The sequence below is a fragment of the Brachypodium distachyon genome, chromosome 2 (genome assembly GCF_000005505.3).
Source record: "Brachypodium distachyon strain Bd21 chromosome 2, Brachypodium_distachyon_v3.0, whole genome shotgun sequence".
NCBI lineage: Eukaryota > Viridiplantae > Streptophyta > Magnoliopsida > Poales > Poaceae > Brachypodium > Brachypodium distachyon.
The window spans coordinates 47,075,869-47,100,249 of NC_016132.3; the positions used below are offsets into that span (position 1 = coordinate 47,075,869).

Genomic DNA, 24,381 nt, shown 5'->3' on the forward strand with positions numbered 1-24,381 from the left:
ATTGTGATCACCATTCACAACAGGTTCAATTGGGAACCTAGAATAATCACAATGATGTAACTTGCGGACATCAACTTGCTCGGCTGATCTTGCATCAACTTAGTTCTGCAACCATTATCCTGGATATAATCCTCAAGGCCATTCGTATACCTGATTACCTGAATAGAGTGGCCCCAAATGTTACAACAGATACATACATGTCTGAGAATTCAACTTCAGGTATCACTGCTCATTAAATATTTCAGACTTCCTTCTTGACGACCATCACATCATGGCAAGTCAAAACTGAGAACAGCATATGTGGAAATATACAATATTGAACACTTCAGCAAGGACTAACTTCATGTATCTGAACTCTGCCGCAGCTTCTGAATCCTTTCTCTCCATGACACCTTTTGCATTGCCAGAACCTAACAAAAAGTTGTTCTGTGAGCATCCTTTGTCACACGGAGAAATAAAATAAAATAAACATAATACAGGGAAGAACTTGAGATTACTTTATCGCTAATAAGGGAACTGCTAGGTTGAGTTTCAACATCTTCAGCTTTCTTGGCCTCATAATTGGTCTTAAGCTCATCCTCAGAAGCTTCAGTACCAACAATCGAAGACATAGGTACACCAAACATAGCCTCGTCATGCGCATCTCTGACTAGATTTTCATGCTTCGACTATGATATGTAATAAACAAGGCATGGACAAAATAACGCTGGTTAGGACTTACTAACAAGGAGGAAAGTGCAGAATATATATCATTGTAAATCCATCATTTTACAGCACAGATACCTCCACAGCAGAAAGTCGGAAGCTCTTCCCAATGTGCTTAACCAGTGAAGCATCATCATGAGCAGCTAAAATAGGAAAAGAAAAAATAAAGACTAATTATGGTAATCAGCCAGCAAATTTGACATGCCAAATAAGGGTTTGAGATTTTGTATAGCACACACCAAAACCACTTAAAACCTTGAGCTACTAAATATTTTGCATAATGGAGAATCAGATGTAGGAATTGCAATCCTACAGAAGATGCATCCCAGTTTCAGTAGCTTGATGAGGAGCTAGAGTAGAGAATATGGTCTGAACTGTTTGTTCCTTATCGTTGGTACGGACTAGAGTAGAGACACACGCCAATATGCAATTTTCTGAGTGCTCAAAACCTGATTACCAAGTGTCGTGGCATGAAATTCTACAGCTAGACATAGTCGTTAGATGGAGATTTACGCTTAATTTAACATCAATACAACCATGATAGCGCAACAGAACTAAGTACAGAATATGGTTATTTCCATGTGCATTCCTCAACTGTAAATAAAGTGGGCAGCTACACAGCTTACGGGCACTTCTCAGCTTGCAACAATCAGACATCTTACCTTCCTAGAGTGCATCGATCTAGCAACTCAAATAAATAGAAGGTATTCCAATACAAACTTTATGTGATGGTGCTAAATTTGACCTAGGGTGCGCACATGCAGGTCATTTTTTTAAACAATTCACTATAAAACCCAGGGATTTGCAAAGTGGTCTACAACCTAAACTGGGACTGGTAAATCCTAGCAGATCTTCATCTCCAGGTACCCTAAATGATGAATATAAATGGCATGACACCAATGTGGAATACTCATTAGTCACTACATATCGCACCAAATGCGGAGTCATACAAAGGGGATACTGAACTCACTAAAAACGAGTGGAATCCTAATTGAATTCAAATGCAGCCATATTAAGACGAACCTTCAACATCAGCATCATCTTCATCAAGTGGAGCATCCTTGTTGAATTCAAACCTTTCCCACCCCACAGTGGCATTTCCAAGGGTGGAATCTTTCGAAGCTGTCAAACATTGAAAATAAATAATAAAATTCTTCAGAACTATGAAAAGGAAGCAAAAAGGGATGAAAACTGTACAAACCTAAGTATTTACTGTGTGTGCTGAACTGCCAATTGATGAATATACAACACAGCTTTCCCTATGATTTTGAATGGAATTTTACTCATGCGTGCAAGAGTTATTTATTTTAGTTTAGAGCCATTCAATAAACAATGGATTGGCTATATTTGAATCATGCACATAAACATGTATAATTATATAAACTTCAGATCATTAGCGTAGACAATCGATGTATAGATGAGAAGAGGAGTTAAGCACAACCATGGAATCGCATAGTCACTGAATTTCTGCTATGGAAACATACTCTGGTATGCTCACACAAGTAGCCACACTATTGCTTGTAATTGAGTAGCAGCATACTAGCGCAATCAAATGGAAATAATAGATCCAAAGTAACAGAAAAAAAGTGGCCAATACCTGTCTCTGAAAGCTGAAGCTTCATCTTTGCTTTCACTCTCTCAGCAGGGGTCTGTAAGAACATCAACAAGTCATCACTCCGAAAACACCAACTGGGCAGCAACACAGTTGCAGAATTGCACAACAGTGTTTCAGTTACGAGGCGTAAACGCAGGACGGGACCAACCATTTTATCATATCCGTCAATGTGCCGCGAGTAGTCCACTTTACCGCCGTCCTTACCACCGCGCACCTTGGAGCTCTCACGGCCGCCGCTGCCGCCATCGTCGCGACGCCGATCCCCATGCCTGTCCCGCGCGTTAGAGCTCCTGCCACTCCGGCGAGAGGGCGACCTCGACCGAGACCGGTGGTGCGATGCCCTGCGGTCCCCCCTCTCCCTCGACCTGGACCGGCGCCGCCACGAGCGAGACGGGGATCTCGACCCGGGTCGAGGCCTGGACGGGGATGGGGAGCGACGTCGGTGGCGGGATGGGGCCTCGCGAGGTGGATGCGGCTTGGTGGGGTTGGGGAGTTGGGCCGGGTTGGCTCCCGCGCGGACGAAGCCGGAGAGGAAAGAAGAGGAGGAGGTGTTGGTAGTCTTGGAGGAGAAGGCAGGTTGGGGGTCGCCGGAGGAGAAGCCGAGTCCCTGCTTGAAGCGGCGGGCGCCCTCGCCCTTGCGGTTGAGCTCGTCGTAGTACGCCGCCGCCTTCTCTTCCTCCATCGCCACGGGACGCCGGTAAGTGAGTGGGCTGGGTCTATTCTTGTTTCTTTTCTGAGCGAGGCCAGGTGAGTGGGCTGGGTGAAAACCCGACCCAACAGTTTCCCGGCCCACTTAGTTACGTTTTTCTGGAAAATCGAAAGCCCGGCTCGCGCCGTCCCGGTTGCACTGCACCCCGCCCCTCCTCTCTGAATCGAACCGGTGTGGAATCGAACCGGTGTGGAGAAGCAGAGGATCCGATTCCAACACTAACCGGTGACAATTAAAATGCCGGCACGGAGTCGATAGCTTAGCCTCCCTTGTATACACGGCGTAACTATATTTCATTGTCCATCAATCGATCAGCTTCAGCAATGCCGTCGTGCTGGTCATCGGTGCTGGCCGTCCTCGGCGGCGGCCGCGCCGCGACGACGGGCGAAGAGGACGCGGAACCGACGCTGCGCCGCAGGCTCCTCGCCGAGAAGGCGGCCGCGGTGTCGGAGGCGGAGGCGTTGGAGAACCTGGAGGAGGAGGTGAGGGCCCTGGAGCGCGCCCTGGCCGCGGCGGACATCGAGAGGGACGCCGCGGAGGCGCGGAAGCGGGAGGCGGAGGCGCGCGCGGACGCGGCCGAAGCCGAGCTGCTGCCCGTGGAGGAGGAGCGCCAGGGCCGCGTGGAGGTGCTCCTGCAGATGCTGGAGGAGTCCAAGGCCGCGGAGGCGCGCATCGGCGAGCTGGAGGAGCAGATAAAGATCATCACCAGCATGACCGGCACCAAGTGGGATACCCCGGGCTACCAGAAAATCATGCAGACATATACCTAGTGCGATTGCCCACACGGGTGCTACCGCTGTAAAATTTGGACTGCATGAAATTCTGTAGAAATTGACAACACCAACACAATGTGCATCTACCATGGCTCAGCTAACTAGTGTAGCATGGCCTCAGCTTTTTTTTGTCGAGTTGTTCGGCATTGTCATCTGGATTTGTCCAACACTTTTGAATACTGAATAATACTGCCTCCGTCCCATAATTTTTCTCGCTGTTTTAGTTCAAATTTGAACTAAAACAACGACAAGAATTATGGGACAGAGGGAGCACATGTTTATGTGCATCAACCGATTTAAAGGCCATGAGGCTTCTCTCTTTCTGAAAAAAATATACTTCAATAATTCATCATGCATGATCAATGTCATGGTTAATGATTCGGTTGTACCGATAGATTCAGTGGATTTCAGACTTTCAACCGGCGACGGAAAAATGCTTCAGAGGGCTAGATTTCTCCCATTCTCGTCTTCCTCGTGTATGCTTTTCTTCCCTATTTTTTTGCACCTCATCTCCCTTCTTCGCCTTCCCTTACACGAGCGGTTCTTCCGCTTCCTCCTGACCCTCCATCCTTTGCCCTAGATGAGGTGTTCTTTGAGAGACCAATGTGCTAAATTACACAATAATTGTTGAATCCGTGAGTTTGATATGGGCGATTGGATAAACAAAAATTGAATTTTAAATAGATCGTCCGCCCGCACGCCTAGTGTTGTTCAAAAACACCGGCTGACCTCTAGGATTGTCCAAAAACATAGTATACGCAACCAAGGAACATAAAAAACACAGTTTCGCATTTGATGTGCTTCTTTTTGAGAGATTCACATTTAATGTGCTTAAGTGAGCTGAGGAACTCAAACTAGCAGAGGTGACATTTGGGGAGCTGGGGGCTGGGTCCCCTGACGTAGCGCTGACATGTGGTCCTCCCCATGTGGGACCTTCATGTCACTGACGTCAACGTCAGAGGATCCCTCTCTGGCATTTTGATGGATTTCTCGTGCACTATCTTTCTGCAATACATGGTCCACTTTGGATTTCTCGTGCACTATCTTTCTGCAATACATCGGTCCACTTTCAGCGACTACGACACACGTTACGTCCGATCCCGTTCCAGCAGGGTTGAAGTTAAACCTACCGTTACGAGTGATTGGATGTAATCGTAAACTGTGTCATGTGGGTCTTATGATATGCCACGTCATCGAAGTGCTTGTGGGCTTGTGGCAATGCATGATACTAGCTATACGTTACGCATCTTATCCTGTCCGAAAATCAAGGCACATTCTTGTAAATATACAAACACTTGTTTTTATTGAACGGCAGTGCTCCTGGTGAAAAAGATATTTAATGCACATACAGAGAAACACACACATAATACAATTACGCAATGAAATATGTTCATCAAGTAGTTGTTTGCCAGAATCTCGCATCAACAGCAGGCACACATCATTGGGTTGCAACTTTAACCTTCACAAGATCTGCTGCTGCGCGGGCAGCGGCAGATGCACGGCTGGCTGCAGCAATGGCAGCTCGGGCCTTTTCTAGTACATCTGACGAACCTCGGCTAGTGCAGGGTATCTCCGCAACAGGGGGTTGATGCTCCTGGCTGCCCACATTAATCTTGGGGGCAGCGTATGCTCTTGAACTCACAGTAGGTGAACTTGGGGACCCGGGAGTTTGAAGTTTTCTAGTGTCCTCCACAGGTAAGATCGATGGCTTATCCCTGGAAACTGAAGCAACCGGAGTGCTCTCAATTATAGGTGTCTGGCCTTGGCGGACTGAGGATCCTGAGCCGTCCTGCAGATCACCACAGAACGAATGAAGTGAATTTTCAGTTTTAAAACAAGTTAACCGTAGGCACAAGTCCTTTCTGACTGTACACATAAATTTCCCCTAAACTACTGCATCAAAATGTCCAAATTGTTGGCCCTACTCTTGCAGGCAAGCAACCAAAGAACTTTGGAGCAATAAACATTACGTCTGCAAACCCTAAATTGTTAGCGTGTAAGAATAAGAACCAATCTATACTCTGTAGACTTTCTAACAGAATACAACAATAGACATTTTCTGGGAACAAGAATACTGAGGAAATCAAGGCCAAAATTGAGACCGGCATGGGATGGGAACAGTTTACTAGATAGATGTAAAAATGGTTGCACAACATAATGCACCAGCTATGCACGATATGTTATGGCAGATCACAGTCCTTAATTCCTAGCTAAAATTCAAGTGGCAAAATGAAACAAAGGATAGGAACCAATGGCCTCTCAGTATTAAACAATTGTCAGGAAGAGCATGTATAAGGATTAAAGATTCAATCAAATTATTCCAATTTCAGCGTGACAGTTTATTATTGAGTTCAGAAAGTATTGATGGACAGAAACACATAAATTCTGAAACTCGCTTAGGAAACAACACACACATGAAGTCATGAGCGCTTCTGTCTAATAGTACTTAGGAAATATGCAATTAGGTAACAACTGTTACCAGTAGATCTTCATATTTCTTATTAAACTCTGCTTCCGTATTAGAAGAATCCCAGTCAAGATTGTACTCATGAGCTATAGCTTTCAAAACCTTCAACTTTGATTCAGCTGATGGAGCCTTGACTGAAAGCTTTTCAATTATCTGTGGAAACGATGCTCAATTTATTTGAAACTGCACAGTTTCTAAATTTGCAATGAAGGCATAAATTGGAAATTCTTCTTACTGTGCGATTAACACCACTATCAGGGCGCAATTCCAGAGCAGCAGCAACAAACTCCTTTCCATACTTGGTGGTAAACAAATTACGGAGATGCATTAGCTCAGGCAAGTCTGAGCATCTTCCTGATGCAAAGATAATACTAGATATTGCTTCTCGTAATTCTATGGGGCATTCCCTGTTCCCACGATAAATTCAGTAGTTGTCAATCAGATTCTATCAAGTGAGGGAAACAAAGAATCATGGTATCCACAAAGTGGCAACTGCCTAACTCATAAACAAGTAAGTAAGTAACTTCAATAAGATCACACTTGATAGGAGATAAATCAGGACCTACTTTTGAACCTCAACGATAGGGACTCGTGCCAGAACAAATTCGCAGAAAAGCTCCACAATCTCATAGGCAGCCAATATATTTTGCTCCCGAATAATGTGTTCCACCTATGATTCACCATGATATATTAGAAAAATGCAGAAAGGATAAAATCAGAACTACAAGAAACATATGTAGCTGTAAACGTAATTTACTCGAATCCTTGCAATCGATTCCTGGCCTGTCTGAAGATACTGAACCATCTCTTTGCGCATATTTATCAGTTGCATTTCCCTCCTATTGCGCAGCAGCTTGATCCTTGAAATGATCAAATTCAAGCATGTTTTGCTACACAAAGCAGGAAACTTCTGTTAATTATGAGCATAATAAAGCAAGACTGTCTCTCCAGGTCTACACATGAACGCAAGTGAATCTGTGAAGAGAACTGTAAGGACTATATTAAACATGAAATGCTTATGGTTTGGGTAAGCATTGACTGGTAGCTGATTGTTGATGGTTCTTCCATTACTCTAATACAGTAACTGTAGACTGTTTCATAATATTGTCGGCTGCTTTCGATCCACTTGGAATAACAAACAGCAATGCTTGTACTAGTTCAGTTTTGTTAACACTGTCACTCTTGAAATCAGATGTCATCTATATACAAAGAAGAAGAGAAGTAGTAATCCGATTTTTCAATACTAAGCCTGATTTGAATCATCTTACATCTTCAAAAATCAAAATCATTGCATACATGAAGTTTCCCATCAAGCTCTAATATACCACATCGAGCAGTCGCAAATTCGCAATTTGCCACCCAAGCAGGCGGAGAAAAAGGCACCTCCTTTGTCAACCGAGATGGGCGCTACCTTTTTCCCCATCGCCATACAGGTCATCCCCCAACTACCCCTTCCTGAGCAGAACCTAAACCTAGAACTCTAAATAGGCACAGTGGAATCCGCCGATCTTAGGATCACTAACCGAGAAGAGAAATTATAGCGAAAGCGAGGCAGTGATAGGATCTGGGAGGAAAGCGAACCATTTGGTGCCGAATGGAGAGGATCGGTTGAAGAGCGAGTTGAGGGACGACATCGTCAATCGTCTGCCGCTGATCCACCCGGCGAAGGCAAAGCGGAGCTGGGGGGGAAGAAGCTGTTGTAGTTGTGTGTGTATTTGCGTGTATGCCCCTTCACTTGTTTGTTTTCATAATCTTTAGCTGCCGTGTGATTCTTTTTTCTGCGGTAGAGCTGCCGTCCGGTTCTTACATAGAAAAAGGTCCAAAGATTTCATTCCGCGACGTGTGATCTGATTCTTTTTAATCAACATTTGAAATGGAGCACCATCACTTAGAACGATGGGAGATTATAAACAGTAGTGTTTGGATAGAGCACACGCCATTCATCATTTTTTGAACACCCGTCTATGAAACATTTTTTTTTCGAGAAGTCCATGAAACATTTCACTAGATAGCAAAATGCATTACAGATTCTCAAAAATAAAATAAAATCTCGGGGTAACAAATAACAAAAACAGTATTTGTGGTTCTCAGGGTTACTCGACTGGCTTGCCTGAATACTCTAACAAAAGGCCGATTTCCGTTTTGCCACCAAGGGTGGAGCCGGGGAGTGGCGAGCAAAGAGTCAGACCACCAATTGTCGGTACATATATAGTAACACTATATTGCAGATTTTAGGCGTTAATTGGCATAATTAATTAGCTAGGCCAAATGGTAAGCACTGTGTAAACATGTGACTCCTGACAGTTGATGTAGATGCCCTTTTGGCGATCAGCGTTGTTCGTATGGAGTCACGTCGGCATAAGGAGCATTTCAAGGGTGGCGTGATTGTGCAGGTTGTTTTTGAGCACCTTGTCGTGATCCTGGGTTAGGGTGCTCTTGAGTCCGGATCAGATGATGTTCCTTAGGTTGTTTTTCTAGTTTTTTTTTTTGACCCTCCGAACCCTACCTCCAAGCTCTAGTGTTCTCTTTTTTCTATGTTTTTCGTCTGTTCGGTTCGGCTTCCCGTATAAACGGGCCACTTTCTTCCGCGGTCGAACTTCTTTTTCGACCGTTCTTTGGCAAAAAAAAAAAGTACTTCAGGGCTCAGACCTCGGCCGCTCAAACCAATAGCCTTGACTTCCTCAATTCGCTATATGCAACTTGCAGTTCCTTGAGACCTGGCGGGTGCTCTTTTTAGGCTGATCATATAGTGGGGAGTAACTTATAATAGTAACATGCTTATGTTATTAGTTTAAATTACTATCTCCATAGTGGGTAATAACATATGTGTGATGTCATGCATTGTGCCATTTATTAGGTTGTAGACTCATCTTGTCTTAATTTGTGTGATGTTATGGTAACATATCTATTCCCTCTATTTCACAAACAAGGGCGCGCACGCTTTTCGAGGTCGGACTTTGACCAACGATTAGACCAACTGTATGTAGATAATATTTTACAATTTTTATATCGTTGGAAAGGTTTTTGAAATACGAATCCAATGATATAATTTTTGTAACACATAAACCTCAAATCATTAGTCTAATTGTTGGTCAAAGTAAAATCTTGAAATGCCGCGTGTGCCATTCTTTGTGAAATGGATGGAGTAGTTAACACCTCCCTCGCCTTTTTCATTTATTACCATGCCATGTCACCAAAATGACTAGTTGGCATGCATGTTACTAGTTAAGTTACTTCCACCATGAGTAGCCTTAGTCTTACTGAACACTACTTCGCCGAATCGCCGAATCGCCGGACTTCGAAATCCTAGTTCACCCTTCCAATCACGTGTATTTATTTATTTCTCATCAAGCTGTGAATTTAGACCCCTCAATAAGTTACCAAGTTAAAACCTTATGATCAGCTATGAAATTAATCAAGACGCTCATTGGAAATAAAACGGCAGATGATTTTCTTTAACATTACATGATCGTCTATATTGGGAAGGAAATAACTACAAAAATCAGCTCCAATGAGATTATTGACTTGTTTGACTAGTTAGGTAGTTGTAGAGTTAGATCTATTTCTTTCGTACCCGCATACATTTGTTGCTATGTTTTATATCAACATACTACATTGAGATTTTATATGAACGGAAGATTTATCACTTGTATGACTCTTGTCTTTTTCGCCCTCTTCATATTCAAATCCTGGCTGCGCCCCTGTTTGCCACCACTACTGCCGTCCATATATCCAGTGGCGGAGGACGAACTAGAATTTTGGTGCGGAGGAATACACAACTAAGTTCAAAGATGCAAAAAGAAATGGACAAAAAAATAATTTCCATATATAACGCGGCCGCACGGAGTCAACAAATATAAAAAATAGAGGACCAGGTTTTGGTTATTGTGGCCTGACAAAGCTGGAGCGTGGTCAGGGCGGCATGCTGACCTACGAATAGTGTACTTGTCGCCCTATCCTTTTTTCACGCTTGAGCAGTCTTTCTAGTTGTGTATCTAGTTATGGAGAGGCCATTGAACTCACGAGTTGTATTTGCTTAACGTGATGATGATAATCAATAAAATACTTATTGCTGAAAAGTTGTAATTAACGTGTGAAGAATTTAATTGAAAGCATCGTGAAAATATCCGGTGAAATTGCTAAATCTTGATCCGAAATGAAATAAAATGAATTACTGAGAAAAACATAAATTAGATGCAGAGAACTAAACTCAAGTAGTCATAGTTCAAATTAGTAGCTAAGACAAGTTATAGAAATAGGCCAAATTGAGGTATGGCATCAGCCATGCCATAAAGGGCGCTCCGCCCCTGCATATATCAGGAGTCTTGTGTTGCTAGGATCATCACAAAATAATCCAAGAGAAGATGCTACGGAAAAGTACATTACATTAGTGCGAGTATCTTATTTACAGCAAACGGAAGAGCATAGTACTAGTACTTTTGACTACGCATCACTTTGTTTTTGCGAGGGACTACGCTTCACTTTACATATGTGGATTTCGTCGGACCGCACAACCCCACACCTCCAGCGAGTTCTTCCTGCTGCCGGCACAACGAAACTAGCATTCATAGAGAAACCGGTTAAGCCAGAATCGAAGTATCACACCACTGTAGTAGGAGAAATCATTTATGAAACAAAAGTAAGATTGCTTCATCTAGCTAAAAAAACAATAATTACCTGGGCTGGTGCTGACGAAATTGGGTTTGGGTGAGATACTACGGGTCCGTTTGGGCTAGTTTAGTTTTTGCCTAGAAACCAAACGGACCCTGCACTTCCTAACGTCGAGGCCTGTGTCGTCGGCGAACCAAAGCCGGGCCTTATTTCCCCTTTGTCTGGGTACAGTCCAAGGATATCTTTTTGGTCAGCGGTGATCTGGTTGATTACGGAATCGACCCCCGTCTCTTGAGACTTGGAGACCGGAGAGGGCAGCTTCCAGTTCCAGCTGGTCATTCATCGGGAGAGACTGTCCGCCCACCTTAGCAGTTTGCATGGGCGCATCGGCAGTTCGACTCTCCACGTGTCCGCCATGCCTCTTCAACCGGGTTAATGCGCCAGCTCGGGCGGTCGAGACCGAGTGCTGTAGCTGAGAGTGAACAACACCTGCCGAAGATGAGTTGCCACATGCTGCTTCATGCTTCTGTTCTTCAGCAACCCTGTGTCGACGGCGGATCGAGCAATCGCCGAGTCTTGCGAAATGCTCTCTGAACATGGTCACCAGCGGGCTCTCCTGTCGGAACTCCCTGACCACCAGAGCTTCTTCTGGTACGAGCCATGCGTGCGTCATCCAGCCACCAAGAACATGGAACGTGACATCTTGCGTCGACTCACCCTTGGCCTCCTTTCTCATGACGACATGTTTCCTGAGAGCACATTCTACAGCATTACGGAACATGATACCGCTAAACCTGAAGATCTTCCTGATCTTGTCGTAGTTGATGAAGGCTGTGATGGTGGCCGGGCCGGCTGAGGAGGGGAGCCGCAGCTTGACACGGTCCACCATCCTACGGCCGATGTTAACCTTGGCCTTTACCCGAACATAGTCGCTCCGACCGAAGAGCATGGAGTCCGTGATGGGGTGCAGATCAGACGGCTCCCCGAAGCCTGCGACGATCTTCTCCACCAGCTCTCTGCTTCAGAGGCTGCAAGGGATGCCGTAAATCTTGACAGTGACGTAGAGAGCTTCGAACCTGTAGTCTTCCATCGGCTTGGACCTATCTTCCGGATCAACCCACTCGATGAGAATCGTCTCTTTCTCCACACTCCGCGGCTGCTTACGGAAGACGAACCACATGGCGTTGGAATCCTCGAAATGGGCCATGAAAAGGTTGGTGGCGACCTGGGAGATGGCACCATAGCTTCGGACCCAAGCATTTTCCATGGCTCCTCGGACTGCATTCCAAGGGATGGCGCGGATTCGGCCTCCCGTGTTGGCCACCTTCATGAGGAGATTGTTGCGGCTAGTGATCTGAACCTGTGGCACCGTTGCCGCTGGCTTTGGAACTTTGTCTTGTGGCATCAGCAGCTGGTCCTCCTGGTCTCGAGCTGTTCCTTCATCTTGCTTTGGTGGCTCTTGGAGGGGAGCCAAAGGGTGTGGTGGAGCTCTCATCGTGGAAGATGTTGTATGATTTGGGTCTCTCAGGGTCCATGGTTACACTGCACGAAGAAGGATGGAGGAAGGGTAGGCTAGTAGAGGGTTGAAAGATAAGTGGTGAAAATGTAAGACGGTGGGAGGACTAGGAGAGCGGTGGATCACATGTAAGGCATAGAAGATGCGAGAAAGCGGTAGAAATACATGAGTAGGTACATGCCTAGAGCGGTGAAAAAATAAAATGCAGCGCCAGTTTGGTTAGTCTCAGACTGCAAGACATGCCCTCTTCATAAATGACTGCAAGCCACGTTCGGTTAATAAACTCGTGCCACAACATAAGTGTCACACGTTTATACAGAGTGAAATGATTATAACACTTGAACCGTGAGACTAAGAAAAACTAAGGTTAGGAACAGCAGATTCCATACTGCAGTGCAGGTTCACTTCAACGGCTCAACCTGCTTTGAACAATGAACATGCTAAAAGAAAGCGGCGTTCATAATTAACAACAAATACTTAGTTACTCCCTCCGTTCCATAATTTTTGTCTCAAATTTACCTAAAAATGGATGTATCTATTCCTAAAAGTGTCTAAATACATGTAAAATTTCGACAAGAATTACAGAACGAAGTGAGTAGCTTTGTAAAAAAAACACATGAGCAGTCGCTGCTAACGGTATCAAGTTGCCGATAACCAACAAATGACAGCATTAAAATGAAGTTCCAGAAAATGAGAAAGAATATCTGTACAACATGTTCCTGAAACTAAAGCATCAGAGAATTTCATGCTCACCTAAATAAGTGAAGGCCTCACACGGATCGACGCCGTTTTATTATTTGACTCATCCACTACTTAGCGGGATGGGAACAATACCGATCAATGAGATCAATGAGACTGTTCAACAGTGTGAATCCAGCCAGGAAATGATGTCGTTGATGGCTGTTGAAATTCGGTCATCAGGCTCTCCTTCTAGGATAGCGTGGTAGCCACCTTCATAGAGCTTGAGGGTCTTGTCTTTCGTGCTGGCCTTCTCGTATAGGAATTCGCTCACGTGAGGGTCGGTTACCATGTCTGCTGCTCCATGAAGAATCAGCAACGGAGAGCAAACCTGTAATAAAACATGAAATGTTCTACATTTCTAGGTACTTCAAGAATAAGAATAGAAATCAGGTACATGAGAAATAGGTATGAGTGATGCTGACTTTTTCCAACTGGGATTCAATGTCCTTTGTAGCCTTCAAAAGTTCAACTGCTGTTCTCAACCTCATCTGGTCGTTATATGAGATCGCATTGTACTCACACTGAAAAGTGAAAACAGAGAGGTCCACAACATTTTTCAGTATTCCTTTTTAAAGAGCTGTGCTGATTGTTCCTATAAATTTGATCACTGCAAAGATGTCTAACAGAAGGGCAAATACAGAAACACCATGAACCTTGCCATAAATAAACCAAGGCATGAGGAATATGCTCAAGTACAAAAAAGTAAGACATGTGCTGCTATATTCTAGATTATATTTCATTGAAACAAACCAAGTTGAAGAAAATAGCAATGAATTGGTCCAAAGAACTTACTAATTTTCTTTTCACCGGATCTCTAAATCCCAAATCTCCTATATCTTTTTGCGGAAATAGCTTTGCCTCTGGAAGAAAGCATGATAATATGCTCAGTGCCTTCAACACTGGCACCGGTGGTGTTACATCTTCTGAAATCTTGCCAAATAAAGTCAGACCCAATAATGAAGAACAAAGACATGCAACAATAGTGTAAAGGAAGTCCTCTGTACCTTTTGGCAGTTGTTTTTGACAAGATCACTATATTTTGAAATTTAACTCATGCGTGATAGCAAGTACTAGTTGTTATAACACGGAGTAGAAGGTGGATATCTTGCAAGTAGTTGCTATATATTTCAAGTAAATTTCATGTGACATTGATTTAGTTGTAAAGTGCCAGCGAAACACAATATTTGGCAATATACTTATTGCAAAGTCATGATCTTACCAGGGATTCCTTCAATTACAATGTCATGCATTTTCAGACTATAGTTAATTAAGTATGAAAATACACATGACTACGGTTACAAAAGCATGAGACGTAATGAGAAAGATTGAAAACTCTAAGCAATCTTAGCTGCTTAGCTTTAAACAAGATGATGTAACAGAATGCAAGATTTGATGAGTTTCATCTAGAGTTACATGCTTACCTTGCACATAGGCGCAACAAGAAGCACTCCATCCCATTCTTTCGGTTGCTTCAAGTGAACTTTCAGAGCAACTGCACCTCCCATTGACTGCCCCAAGAGAAAGTGAGGGAGCCCACGTACATCGTTCCTGCCTAAATATTAGATATCATTGAATTATTATGCAGAGATTATCTCATTAGATTATTCTTCATCTACTGGAGGTATCCATCAAACCTCTTATTCTTGCATATTGTTCAATGACATGGTCCACCATTCCATCAAAGCTCGCGATGTAGCCATGAAGACCATAAGATAATCCAAAACCAGGATAATCCATAGCATATACTGCATATCCAGCAGCGGCTATTCTCTTGGCAACCCCTGATATTTCCAAGCTAGTAAGATACTCATTAAAAAAAGGCAGGTGAACAAAAGAGAACACAAAGCGGAAGAAGTAATCACCTTCAAAAAAGAAAGTGCAAGTATCCCCATACCCATGGCAGAAGAAAAGTGCTGCCTTGGTGGCAGTGCCCTCCCTAGGCAGCCAGCTCTTCCAGAATATTTCAACCCCCTTTGAATTGGTCTCAAAATTCTACAGAAACAAGTGATGTCACTTGTCACACAAAGGAAAAGAAGCTACAAAAATGTTCATCAAGATTCAAAGTGCCAGCTAATGTTAGTTTCCTTTTGAGGCTAACTGCACATAACATATCCATGCCAATCTTTATAAATTATTTAGTTTCCTTGATATACCACGACCTTGTGCCTGGTATTACTGGCTTAAGCTACCTGTGTTTTGATGGATGTCAGCATACCATCTTTTACAACAGAAAAGGATACTTGTGTCATGGATAGATTGCATTTATGCCAGGGAACTACTTGAACCAAATAGAAGGGAAGGTCAATTCAGAACCCCGTCATGTGCTTACCTCCTCCATCTGGATTCCCTTGGGAGCCATCTACATGATGAAAAGTAGGAGATAAAAGGTGAGAAAGTAAAACAGGAACAACTGACAATTAGAGCGATGGAATGTGCAACAATAATATCAAGACTGCCGATGAACCACATAGCAAATACCATTTTGCAACATAGATCATAGAACCGATTACCTTTGGAACAATGTCATCCACTTACACAGCTCAAGCAACAGAGCAACTACATACAATGTGCACTGATCCGTAGGACGGCCCATTTCTGTTGTCAAGACAAGCACTCCCTCCCCCAAAGTGATTTGTCCATTTGTATGCATTGCTTGTAGAGTTGTGCTAGCTAACTATGCTAACATGGACTTGAATGCCGCACACGCAATACAACTCTCTGTTTTTTAGATAGTGACACACAGTAAAACTCTACAAGTGACACACTGGAAAATCATGAGTAATTTCATCTCAGAAATGGTACATGTAAGTTCTAGACTTTTAGTTTTGAGGAACATGTTTGACTATGAGTATGTATACTGGTGCTAGTTTTTCTACCATTTGTGTCTTTCCTGAAAGCAAGCACACGAACTAGTAACAGGATCAAACTGAGACGGCCCAAGCTAAGGGGGCCAAGAGCAGAGACGGGACCTTGAAGAGGCAGTGGTCGAGCGTGGGGAGCACGGGCACGAAGGCGCCGCGCACGCGCCGGCGCGCCGGCGCCCAGTCGAGGCTCTGCGCCGCCGCGGCCCTCAGCTCCTCGCTCGCGCCCTCCAGTCTCCGCGACGGCGTCTTGCCCGCGGCGGCCGCGACCGACACAGCCGCCGCGCGCCTCCCCGGCCGCGGCGCCCCGGCGTGGCGCGGCCCCGCGATCCGCTGCAACTGCGAGATCGCCGCCATTTGAGTCGCTCGACCGATACGGTGGGCAATACAGCTTGATTGCTGGAATACCTAGATGCTTTGAGGGCTGAGACCGAGGCCCGAGGGCCCGAGGGGACTTGGCAAGTTGGCAGGTTGGCGTCGAGACGCCGGCTTGGAGCTGCAGGAAGGCTACCTTCCCCGTTGACGGTTTTGACCTTTCAGCCGTGTGTACGGGCAAGTGTGCAGACCCGTATAACCGTATTGCCTTTTTTTCTAGAGGAATAGTCGTAGGAGAGGGAATGTATGGGCTTGGCCGGGACCAGGTTTGGTAAGGCTTCTAATAGTGGGCTGGGCTACGCAGGCCTGGACCCAGGATTGTTTTCGTACTGGGCTGTGGGCTAACCTTTTTCGCGTCGGCGGCATTGCCACAGGAGGACGGCGGCGGCGACAACTACAATGCGGCGGTACACCGTACACAGGTGTTTCCCCGGAACAATGCCTATTCGCGTTGATATCCTAGAGCGCTCCCGAGACGACCTAGATGAGGTGCTCTGGACATGGATGAATAGCCAGAGCTTCGAGGAACTTTACTTGGTGGCTAGGTCTCGTGGAAAAGGCAAATCCTCTACGAACATCAACCTCGTGGGAAGGCCTCTGCGCGATCTTCTTGGGAATCAGGTTATTCGTTCTGACTGATGCTACATTTGGTTTGACCGGTGGATTCTCGTAATGTTGTTTTTCCCACACACTTTTGTTATTTTATTATTTGCATGGCATATTTTTGGGTGCTTATAATAAGTTCAGCAATCGCAAAATAAAATTTAGCCTTAAACGTATTGGGCACCATAACTTAACTTTTTTACATCAGTAACTCTTAAAACACACAAAGAAAATGGTAGGGGCTTAAGGGCAGTCATGACGACGAACCAGGACTCCCGCGGTTCTGCCACGGATGACAGATGCATATGCATCGAACTGAAGTAGGGCCCCGCTGCGGAGCTACGAAAAAAACATGATCAGTTCGTTTAGTTTCTTTTAGATCGATATAATCCTTCACTGTTGGCTTGATAGCTTAAACTAAGATCTGACCCCAAAACAAACAGCACTTACCAGCCAGATTTGTACGTACTATGTTTACGTACCCCATAGGGGCCCACTAGCTAGGCCCCTAAGCTAGCGTCATGACCCGGTTTAAGAAAGCAATCAAGCACGTCCGTGTCATGGCTTATCAGTTTCGACCTCGCGACCAGGAACGGGCCAACGCATCGAGAGATGACGGCACCTAAATTTGTACTACTCCAGGACCAGGAGTATAAACTTCTAGTACGTGTTTGATCACGGTCGGGGAAGACGTACTGAGTTTGGATAACGCGGCTGACACTTGTTCGATCCATCGACCTGTACTGTTTCCTATACTTGTGTTGTTCGGCTCGTTCTATTTTATTCAATCCAGTGATAAGCTTTGCTCTTTAGTTTTCTTAGAGAGCATGATAGGAAGTTTATATATGGAGCTTCAAGTGTTCGGAAGGGTTGGTTTATTAATGGCCTGATGTGACCATCGGTATGCATGACGGTGACCTAGGCATTTCCAGTAGGAAATCACATAAACCTGAATGGATCACAGAACACGAGCCAATCAGGAGCACGTGTCGTCTCTCAGACTAACCTGTGCTTGAGTGCTTCCCCTCCCAATCCCATGCATGAGTCTCCCGACCGGATCTAGCTACGGAGGACCAAGAGTAAAAGAGTTGATGGTTCACAAACAGAGTTTCAATTTTTGGTTTGGATTCTACTTTTCAAGATTTGAACTTTCGAACATCCACTGATCGACGAACATTAGTTATTTGGAGTGAGAATACGTGGTATATAAGGATGTTGTATCCGGCAAAAACTCGTCACCTGGATCGGATCAGACTGGGATGTAGTGAGAGTAACATAACTCTCGACTGATCGAGCAGTACATGATCCGGTTCTTCAAACTAGGAAACATTCATTTTACCACCTTTATCTATATACAGTCTGATCCGTCGGTCAATTTTTAGCACGTGGCTCCAAAACCGTTAAAAGCATAATCTTAACCGAAGGTGATGTATAACACTGTTATATTAGCGGTCTATAAGAGGCGTGGCACGGAAAAAAAAATTGGTGTTGTGGTAGAGAAATAGGATTTCTGTGATTCTACAAACTGTTTCTCATTTTCATAAAACGACTTACAGATGGTGTTCATAATGTTTTGTGTGCCCGTGAAATAATTTTCCCCGATGTTAAAAATTCGAAAACAATTGTGCACCTCAACGTTCTAGCCATGCGGTCAGTGTATATAAGACAAGTTTAGTATTACAAAGTTTATTTTCTAAGAGGCTGTAAAAAAAATTGTTTTCTAAGACGCTGATTTGGACATGTGGACCAGGCCTGTAATGGATACTGTCAATATGGCTTAAACCGTTATTTTGGGCTACTTGAGATAATCAGACTCAAAACATTTGGTTTCCGGCCAAATTAGCAAAATCCGGGACTCCGTGAGAAAATGCCTAAAAATTGTGGTTCTGTGAAATTTACTTCTAGCTAATAAAATGATGAAGTTCCAAAGAGTTCTAGAAGGCCGCAAATTGGGAGAAGTATGTGCCGTTTTTATAATTTATTTAATATTTTGGTTGGATACTAGCCACCTGGATTATGTAGAATAATTCCAACTCGTTGCTGCTTTTTTTTTAATTAGTACCACATGTCAATATATATGCTTTGGAGCGTCAAGTGTCAACTCTCAAGTAGTTAGAGTTGTAGTTACGTACACAACAACGTACGATATGATCTCATTTCCTAATTAAACAACTAACTAGTGCAACATGACATAAGAAAATTATCTAAACACCAAACTAACAGATCTCAGCTAGAGTATGTTCCCCTGTTACAAGGATGCCAGACTCTTGCAAGACTGAAGCTAACCAAAACTGAAGGAACCTAGCTAGCTAGCTTGCACGGGCAAGGGCAAGCAAAGGATCGATTGCAACGGATCCGCACAAGAATGGGCAATTACTGCATGCATGTTGATATGGTCACCTTGAGGGGTCGAGGGATATGATGATTAGTTAGTTTACTGTCTTGATCGCGTCATCTTGGTTATTATACTTATTCATATACTGGGTATACATACAGCCCGCAGCATTCGTCACAGCCCCTATCATTTCGTCTCGCTGAAAACTACTGTACGAGTACTCTAGCCTTGATGCTGCGCCTTCCAGGGCGTATATATTCTAGAAAGAAAAAACAAGACAAGCAATCTAGCTAGCTAGTAGCAGTTGACCTCACAATGTACTTGAACTGCCTTGATTATTTTATCGCTTCATCATACTTGATCGTCATCAGTTCATCACCGAGATCGATCGATTGAGTTAACTATAGGCACTGGCTCATAACTATCACATACATGCATATGCATGCCCGTAGAATGTAGACGCTGGTATTCGATTGATCTTTACAAAAAAAAAACTTAACTGAGAATTAAATGTTTTTTAATACGGCGTAAACTGTAGTTAATTTCTTTGGTTAACTACAGATCTGCGTCTGCCACATGAGACGAACGAGAACGACAGGGGACAAGTGTAGAGCTTTCAGGGAGGCAAAGCTAGCTAGTGGGGGAGGCACCGATGCTACGCGGCTAGCTAGCTAGTATATATTCAGCGAACATGGATAGATAGATGTTGTACTTGCACTCGTTGGCATTTGCCTGTCAATTCAAGTTATAGCATGCACACACATGCATACGAAGCGTACCGTCACATCAGTTGAATACTCCGTCCGTTCCTAAATTTTTATCGTTGTTTTAGTTCAAATTTGTATTAAAATAACGACAAAAATTTAAAAACGGAGGGAGTAGAACGATCAGGCGAACGCTGACGGCCGGCCGGCATATATCAGATTCCAGCGAGAAAACGCGCGTTGCATGGCCGGATTAAAGGGTGGTCGAATGAATTTCCGGTACGTTGTTGAATTGAAGAATTGAATATATGCATGCACCACGTACGGCAAATTAAAGGGTCGAGATCAGGCCCTCTCGGAGAGGGACCGATCGATCCTGCAATGCCGGCCGAATATTCACGCACTAAAATGAAATAAAGGTGAGTGGGAGTGGCCGGGATCGAGCATCGGCCAGCCAGATAACGGTCCAAAGGAAATGCCTTAATTTGACTTCCAACTCACGCCGTTGGATGATTCGATCTTCCTACGTAGTACGATCGATCGACCTGCGCGCCATGCAAATATGAATCTTGATTTCTTTCTGTTTTTAGATAATATAGAGAAGATTGTCCATCAAATAAGTTGATTGGGGCTAAGGTACTCCATCAAATAAACAAAATGCAAACTGCATTCAAAATCGAGCCAAAGAATGGCACACGCGGATCTGCACCGCCACCGCAACCATACTTGATTTGGGCTATGGAACTCGTGCACCGCGCGCGTTTGGTCGCAACTTGCAACCTGCATTGTGCGCGTTTGGGGCTGTTTGAGGACAAGGAACTTTTAGTTTGCATGGTGGCCCATAAGCGTTCGAAGGTAAACAAAAGGACTGGCATATTTCTGCTTTTTTTCTTCAAAGTTTGGCGGCTAGTGGAATCCTAATTGCAGAGCAAAAACAAGTTAAAGAGGGAGGATGGCCATTATATACGCACGAACCACACGAACCACACTAGCATCGATCAGCGGTAAAACTGAAGCCGTGCGGTAAGAGATTCGACTAAAGTGGTTGGATACTTCGTGCACCAATATGCAGTGGCGAAAAAGAGCTGAACCTTTTTGTGCAAATGGGGCTCCTTTATACCGCGTGATGCGACAGTTCGTAGCAAAAAGAAATCGTCAACCAATCCCAAAATTATGGCTTCCAACTATTATAGATACAATGATAATAATATTCCTAATCCCCTTATCAAATCGCCTTTTTATCATTAGGGGAGAATAAAGCCTTTTTACCTTTGCCCTTTGAATCTTGATGTACTAGCTATTGTATGTTGTTCGGGGGAACCGCAAGATCTTTATTGCTCATAAATAATAAATATGAGTAGGATTTGAAGTTTTATATCGTAGCTTTGTACCGAGGTTTTAACTACAACTATACTAGCTATGGCGAAAGCTGTTACAATAGTATTTTTATTTTTTAAAATACATACATGATAAAAATCGCATTCAAATAAACTAGATAATCGTAGTAATTTAATCGTACTGAAATTTTATATATTCAATGTATTTTTCACTTTCAATATAACTGCTTTCAAAATCATCATACTATTTTGTGATAAATATGTATATATGGAGTATCGGAGCTACCGCGTTGCTAAAAACTATGGAAAATAGTGGATCTATTTAGATCTATAACATAGTAGCTAGTATGGCGAAGCACTGGCCCGTCTCTTAGCATTTAGGGCATAAAAAAACTATAGTGCAGCGCTAGCGAGCGGAGGTTTGGCTCCAAGGTTCATGCAAGCCTGGTATTTATATACATTTTTAAAAAATCATATCTGAAAGTTTCAAGAAAACTGTTTTTTTTTCTAGTGCAAGCATAGATTTATACTACATACCTGTAAATCAGTGCAAAATTCACAAATTTGTGGATCTAGGATAACAAAAGGTGCATCTACTAAGAATATATGTATTTGTTATTCTTGTGTACCTCATACTATAAACAATATTTTGTAACGAAATTTTACAACAAAAAAAAGTAGCACACATATGTACGTCTATGTTTTTTTGGTAATATTTTGAACCTTTAATATGAAATTCTTGGTTATTTTCTAAAACTGGGGCAAAAGGGGTTTTGAGGCTATATCTAGCCATTTAAAACAAAGGGAGCGCAAATTGCAGCAGAAGCGTTGTCTCTCCCTAGTAAGCGAAAATGCAAGTTAATTTTAAACATCTATTTATGCATTTGATTTTAATATGGTTCCACGGCACGCGCGGGGCATCATCTAGTATTATTATTGCAGTTGCCAACAATCACATTTCAAAGTTATTACGATCCAAAAAAGAGGCAAAATGCTACTCCCTCTGATCCTAAATTGTTGTCGAAATATTACATGTATCTAGACGCTTTTTAAGAATAGATACATCGGACAAACTTGAGACAAGAATTTAGGATCGGAGAGAGTAGTAAAGAAACTATTTTTGTGCGGGTAGCTACTAAAGAAACTATGGAAGGAAAACAAAACAAATGTTACAGACTACTAAATCTACTAAGTTTGGTTTTGAAATACGTCCATTTTGATTTGGTGGACAGAGGATATCTTAATCCGTCACCTAAGTTTGAAGTTACATTTGGCTCATCTGGCGTCGTGTGTGTATACGGCCTACGTGACAGCTACCGCATGCATACACTGTTTTCAGTTACACCGCGTATGGAAGTAGGTATTCACGCTCAGAATTGGGAATTGGTATTCAACAAGCTCAATTCCACCGTTTGGATGTCCGTGAAATTGACCCCTGGAATTAGGAGCAAATTCCGAACCGTTTTCCCACAGGCATAGCCCCGCGTCAAACAATTCCGAGCCCAAGTGCTTCGTATTGCCTAGAATTCATCCGCGTCTCTCTTCCCCGTCGACGCGAGCAGAAGGAGAGGACCTGTGACCGACGGCGTGTGGCAGTCGACGGTGGTAGTCGGCGAAGGTAAGAGAGCTCTCTCTCGCCGTCCGTTCTCCAGCGGTCCAGCCCCTCTAGCATGCCTTTTCTCCTCGGCCAACTCGTCGCCACCCTCCCCCCACCTCCCTCTTCTGTGCGGCAGCCCACACTGAGGGCATATCGGTGGAGCAGCTGCTGGCCGCCATGAACTTGCCATGCGCCTCCGCCTCCTTCGCTGGCTCCAGCTCGCGTCCTCCCTCTACTCGAGGAGCTTCGAGATTTCTCGCCCCTCCTCGCCTCTCCTCGGCCGCGGCTTTCCCATCGCCGTGTCCCCTCCCTCCCCACATTCCCTCTCTGGCACTGAGTCTCTCTCTCTCTTCCTCAAGCACCCACTCTGCCCACCTCTGCATCATCCAAACAGAACTTTGGAATTGGCCTATCTCTTGATTTTATCTATCAACTTTTTGCACAACCAAACAATGGAATTGGTATTGGATCCCAATTCAATACAAAGGCTGATTTGGTATTGAGTCCAATTCAATTCCAAGGCTGCCAATACCAACATCCAAACAAAGCCTTAGAGAAAGGGAGGATTTTGCAAAATCTGTCATCGATTCGGTTTTCAGATAAATCTAGCACGTATTCATGGTTAGGGGCGGTGCATGCTCAATCAGAGAGCAATATGACCACTGCCAATGGAGAAGGGGGCAGAATGGAATAAAAAGATCAGCAAATCTAACATGCTTAACACTATTTTGTTTTTGCGAATAAACATCGTTAGCACTAACTAGTACTGGAACATAGAGACACAGAGAACCATTCTACAGGACCACATTGGTTGATCCATATATAACCCCCATTGTTGCCTCCGAGTGAAAGCTTGCTGCTACGCAGGTCACTAAGACAAGTAGACATGCAGGGAGCCCCGAAATGTGTAGATCGACGTGTGCACGCCTACGCGAGGTCGCGAGCTAAACGGAGTAAACGTCCACTTAACCTCCCTGCGTGCTACTCCTATTTCAAGTCCACCCACAGCGAGCAGTCGATGCCACTGGAATTCACACTTACTGCTATTCTTTTTTTTTATATAGCATCTGACATCTTTATCAATTGATGCACGCACCAATTGCTATTCATTACAGAAGAGGCCACAAGAGTTACTTATAATGGGAGTAGTTAGCAAGTGCACCTGAGCAGGTTTGAAGAACCTGCGCTCAATCGGCCACTTGTTGCATCACAAAGAAATGCCGATACCGCGATACAAGGTCTACAGTGAGTTGGGCTGACGAGGTCAACAAGTCAGCTTCGAACTAGCCATATATTATCTTTCTTTTTTTAGAGGACTAGCCATATATTATCTTGCGTTTGGTTTTCGACATGGGCTTAGCCTGCATCGCATCCATATCCTGTCTGCACCTAGCATGGTTGGGTTGATGCAGAGATAAGTAGAGGTGAGTGT

The 24,381-nt window shown here is 43.9% G+C and overlaps 3 protein-coding genes across 3 annotated transcripts; all 3 read right to left on the reverse strand.

Moving 5' to 3' along the window:
- Positions 1 to 51: 51 nt before the first annotated feature.
- Positions 52 to 3,036, reverse strand: LOC100845593 (serine/arginine repetitive matrix protein 2). The gene is made up of 6 exons (XM_003569538.4): positions 2,469 to 3,036; positions 2,303 to 2,354; positions 1,729 to 1,827; positions 784 to 848; positions 498 to 668; positions 52 to 410 (listed from the first exon to the last, which is right to left on the reverse strand). Exons 1-6 carry the CDS (start codon positions 3,000 to 3,002, stop codon positions 342 to 344), a joined length of 990 nt encoding a protein of 329 aa, XP_003569586.1. The 5' UTR covers positions 3,003 to 3,036; the 3' UTR covers positions 52 to 341.
- A 2,040-nt stretch (positions 3,037 to 5,076) lies between these two features.
- Positions 5,077 to 8,023, reverse strand: LOC100845901 (IST1-like protein). Its single transcript, XM_003569539.3, has 6 exons — positions 7,851 to 8,023; positions 7,027 to 7,159; positions 6,836 to 6,939; positions 6,505 to 6,676; positions 6,282 to 6,422; positions 5,077 to 5,591 (listed from the first exon to the last, which is right to left on the reverse strand). Exons 1-6 carry the CDS (start codon positions 7,901 to 7,903, stop codon positions 5,241 to 5,243), a joined length of 954 nt encoding a protein of 317 aa, XP_003569587.1. The 5' UTR covers positions 7,904 to 8,023; the 3' UTR covers positions 5,077 to 5,240.
- A 4,814-nt stretch (positions 8,024 to 12,837) lies between these two features.
- Positions 12,838 to 16,539, reverse strand: LOC100846206 (caffeoylshikimate esterase). The gene is made up of 8 exons (XM_003569540.4): positions 16,107 to 16,539; positions 15,467 to 15,496; positions 15,000 to 15,129; positions 14,772 to 14,918; positions 14,559 to 14,689; positions 13,930 to 14,067; positions 13,560 to 13,658; positions 12,838 to 13,465 (listed from the first exon to the last, which is right to left on the reverse strand). Exons 1-8 carry the CDS (start codon positions 16,353 to 16,355, stop codon positions 13,256 to 13,258), a joined length of 1,134 nt encoding a protein of 377 aa, XP_003569588.1. The 5' UTR covers positions 16,356 to 16,539; the 3' UTR covers positions 12,838 to 13,255.
- Between the last annotated feature and the right edge of the window lie 7,842 nt (positions 16,540 to 24,381).

Coding starts and splice junctions, on each gene's coding strand:
- LOC100845593 (XM_003569538.4), bottom strand. CDS start 3,002: ATGGAGGAAGAGAAGGCGGCGGCGTACTACGACGAGCTCAACCGCAAG. Junction 2,355..2,468: donor TTGACGGATATGATAAAATG/GTTGGTCCCGTC, acceptor ATGTTCTTACAG/ACCCCTGCTGAGAGAGTGAA. Junction 669..783: donor TCCGACTTTCTGCTGTGGAG/GTATCTGTGCTG, acceptor TACATATCATAG/TCGAAGCATGAAAATCTAGT.
- LOC100845901 (XM_003569539.3), bottom strand. CDS start 7,903: ATGTCGTCCCTCAACTCGCTCTTCAACCGATCCTCTCCATTCGGCACC. Junction 6,423..6,504: donor ATAGTGGTGTTAATCGCACA/GTAAGAAGAATT, acceptor TCGTTTCCACAG/ATAATTGAAAAGCTTTCAGT. Junction 5,592..6,281: donor AGAAATATGAAGATCTACTG/GTAACAGTTGTT, acceptor GGTGATCTGCAG/GACGGCTCAGGATCCTCAGT.
- LOC100846206 (XM_003569540.4), bottom strand. CDS start 16,355: ATGGCGGCGATCTCGCAGTTGCAGCGGATCGCGGGGCCGCGCCACGCC. Junction 14,068..14,558: donor TTGTTGCGCCTATGTGCAAG/GTAAGCATGTAA, acceptor TTATTTGGCAAG/ATTTCAGAAGATGTAACACC. Junction 13,466..13,559: donor TTGAATCCCAGTTGGAAAAA/GTCAGCATCACT, acceptor GTTTTATTACAG/GTTTGCTCTCCGTTGCTGAT.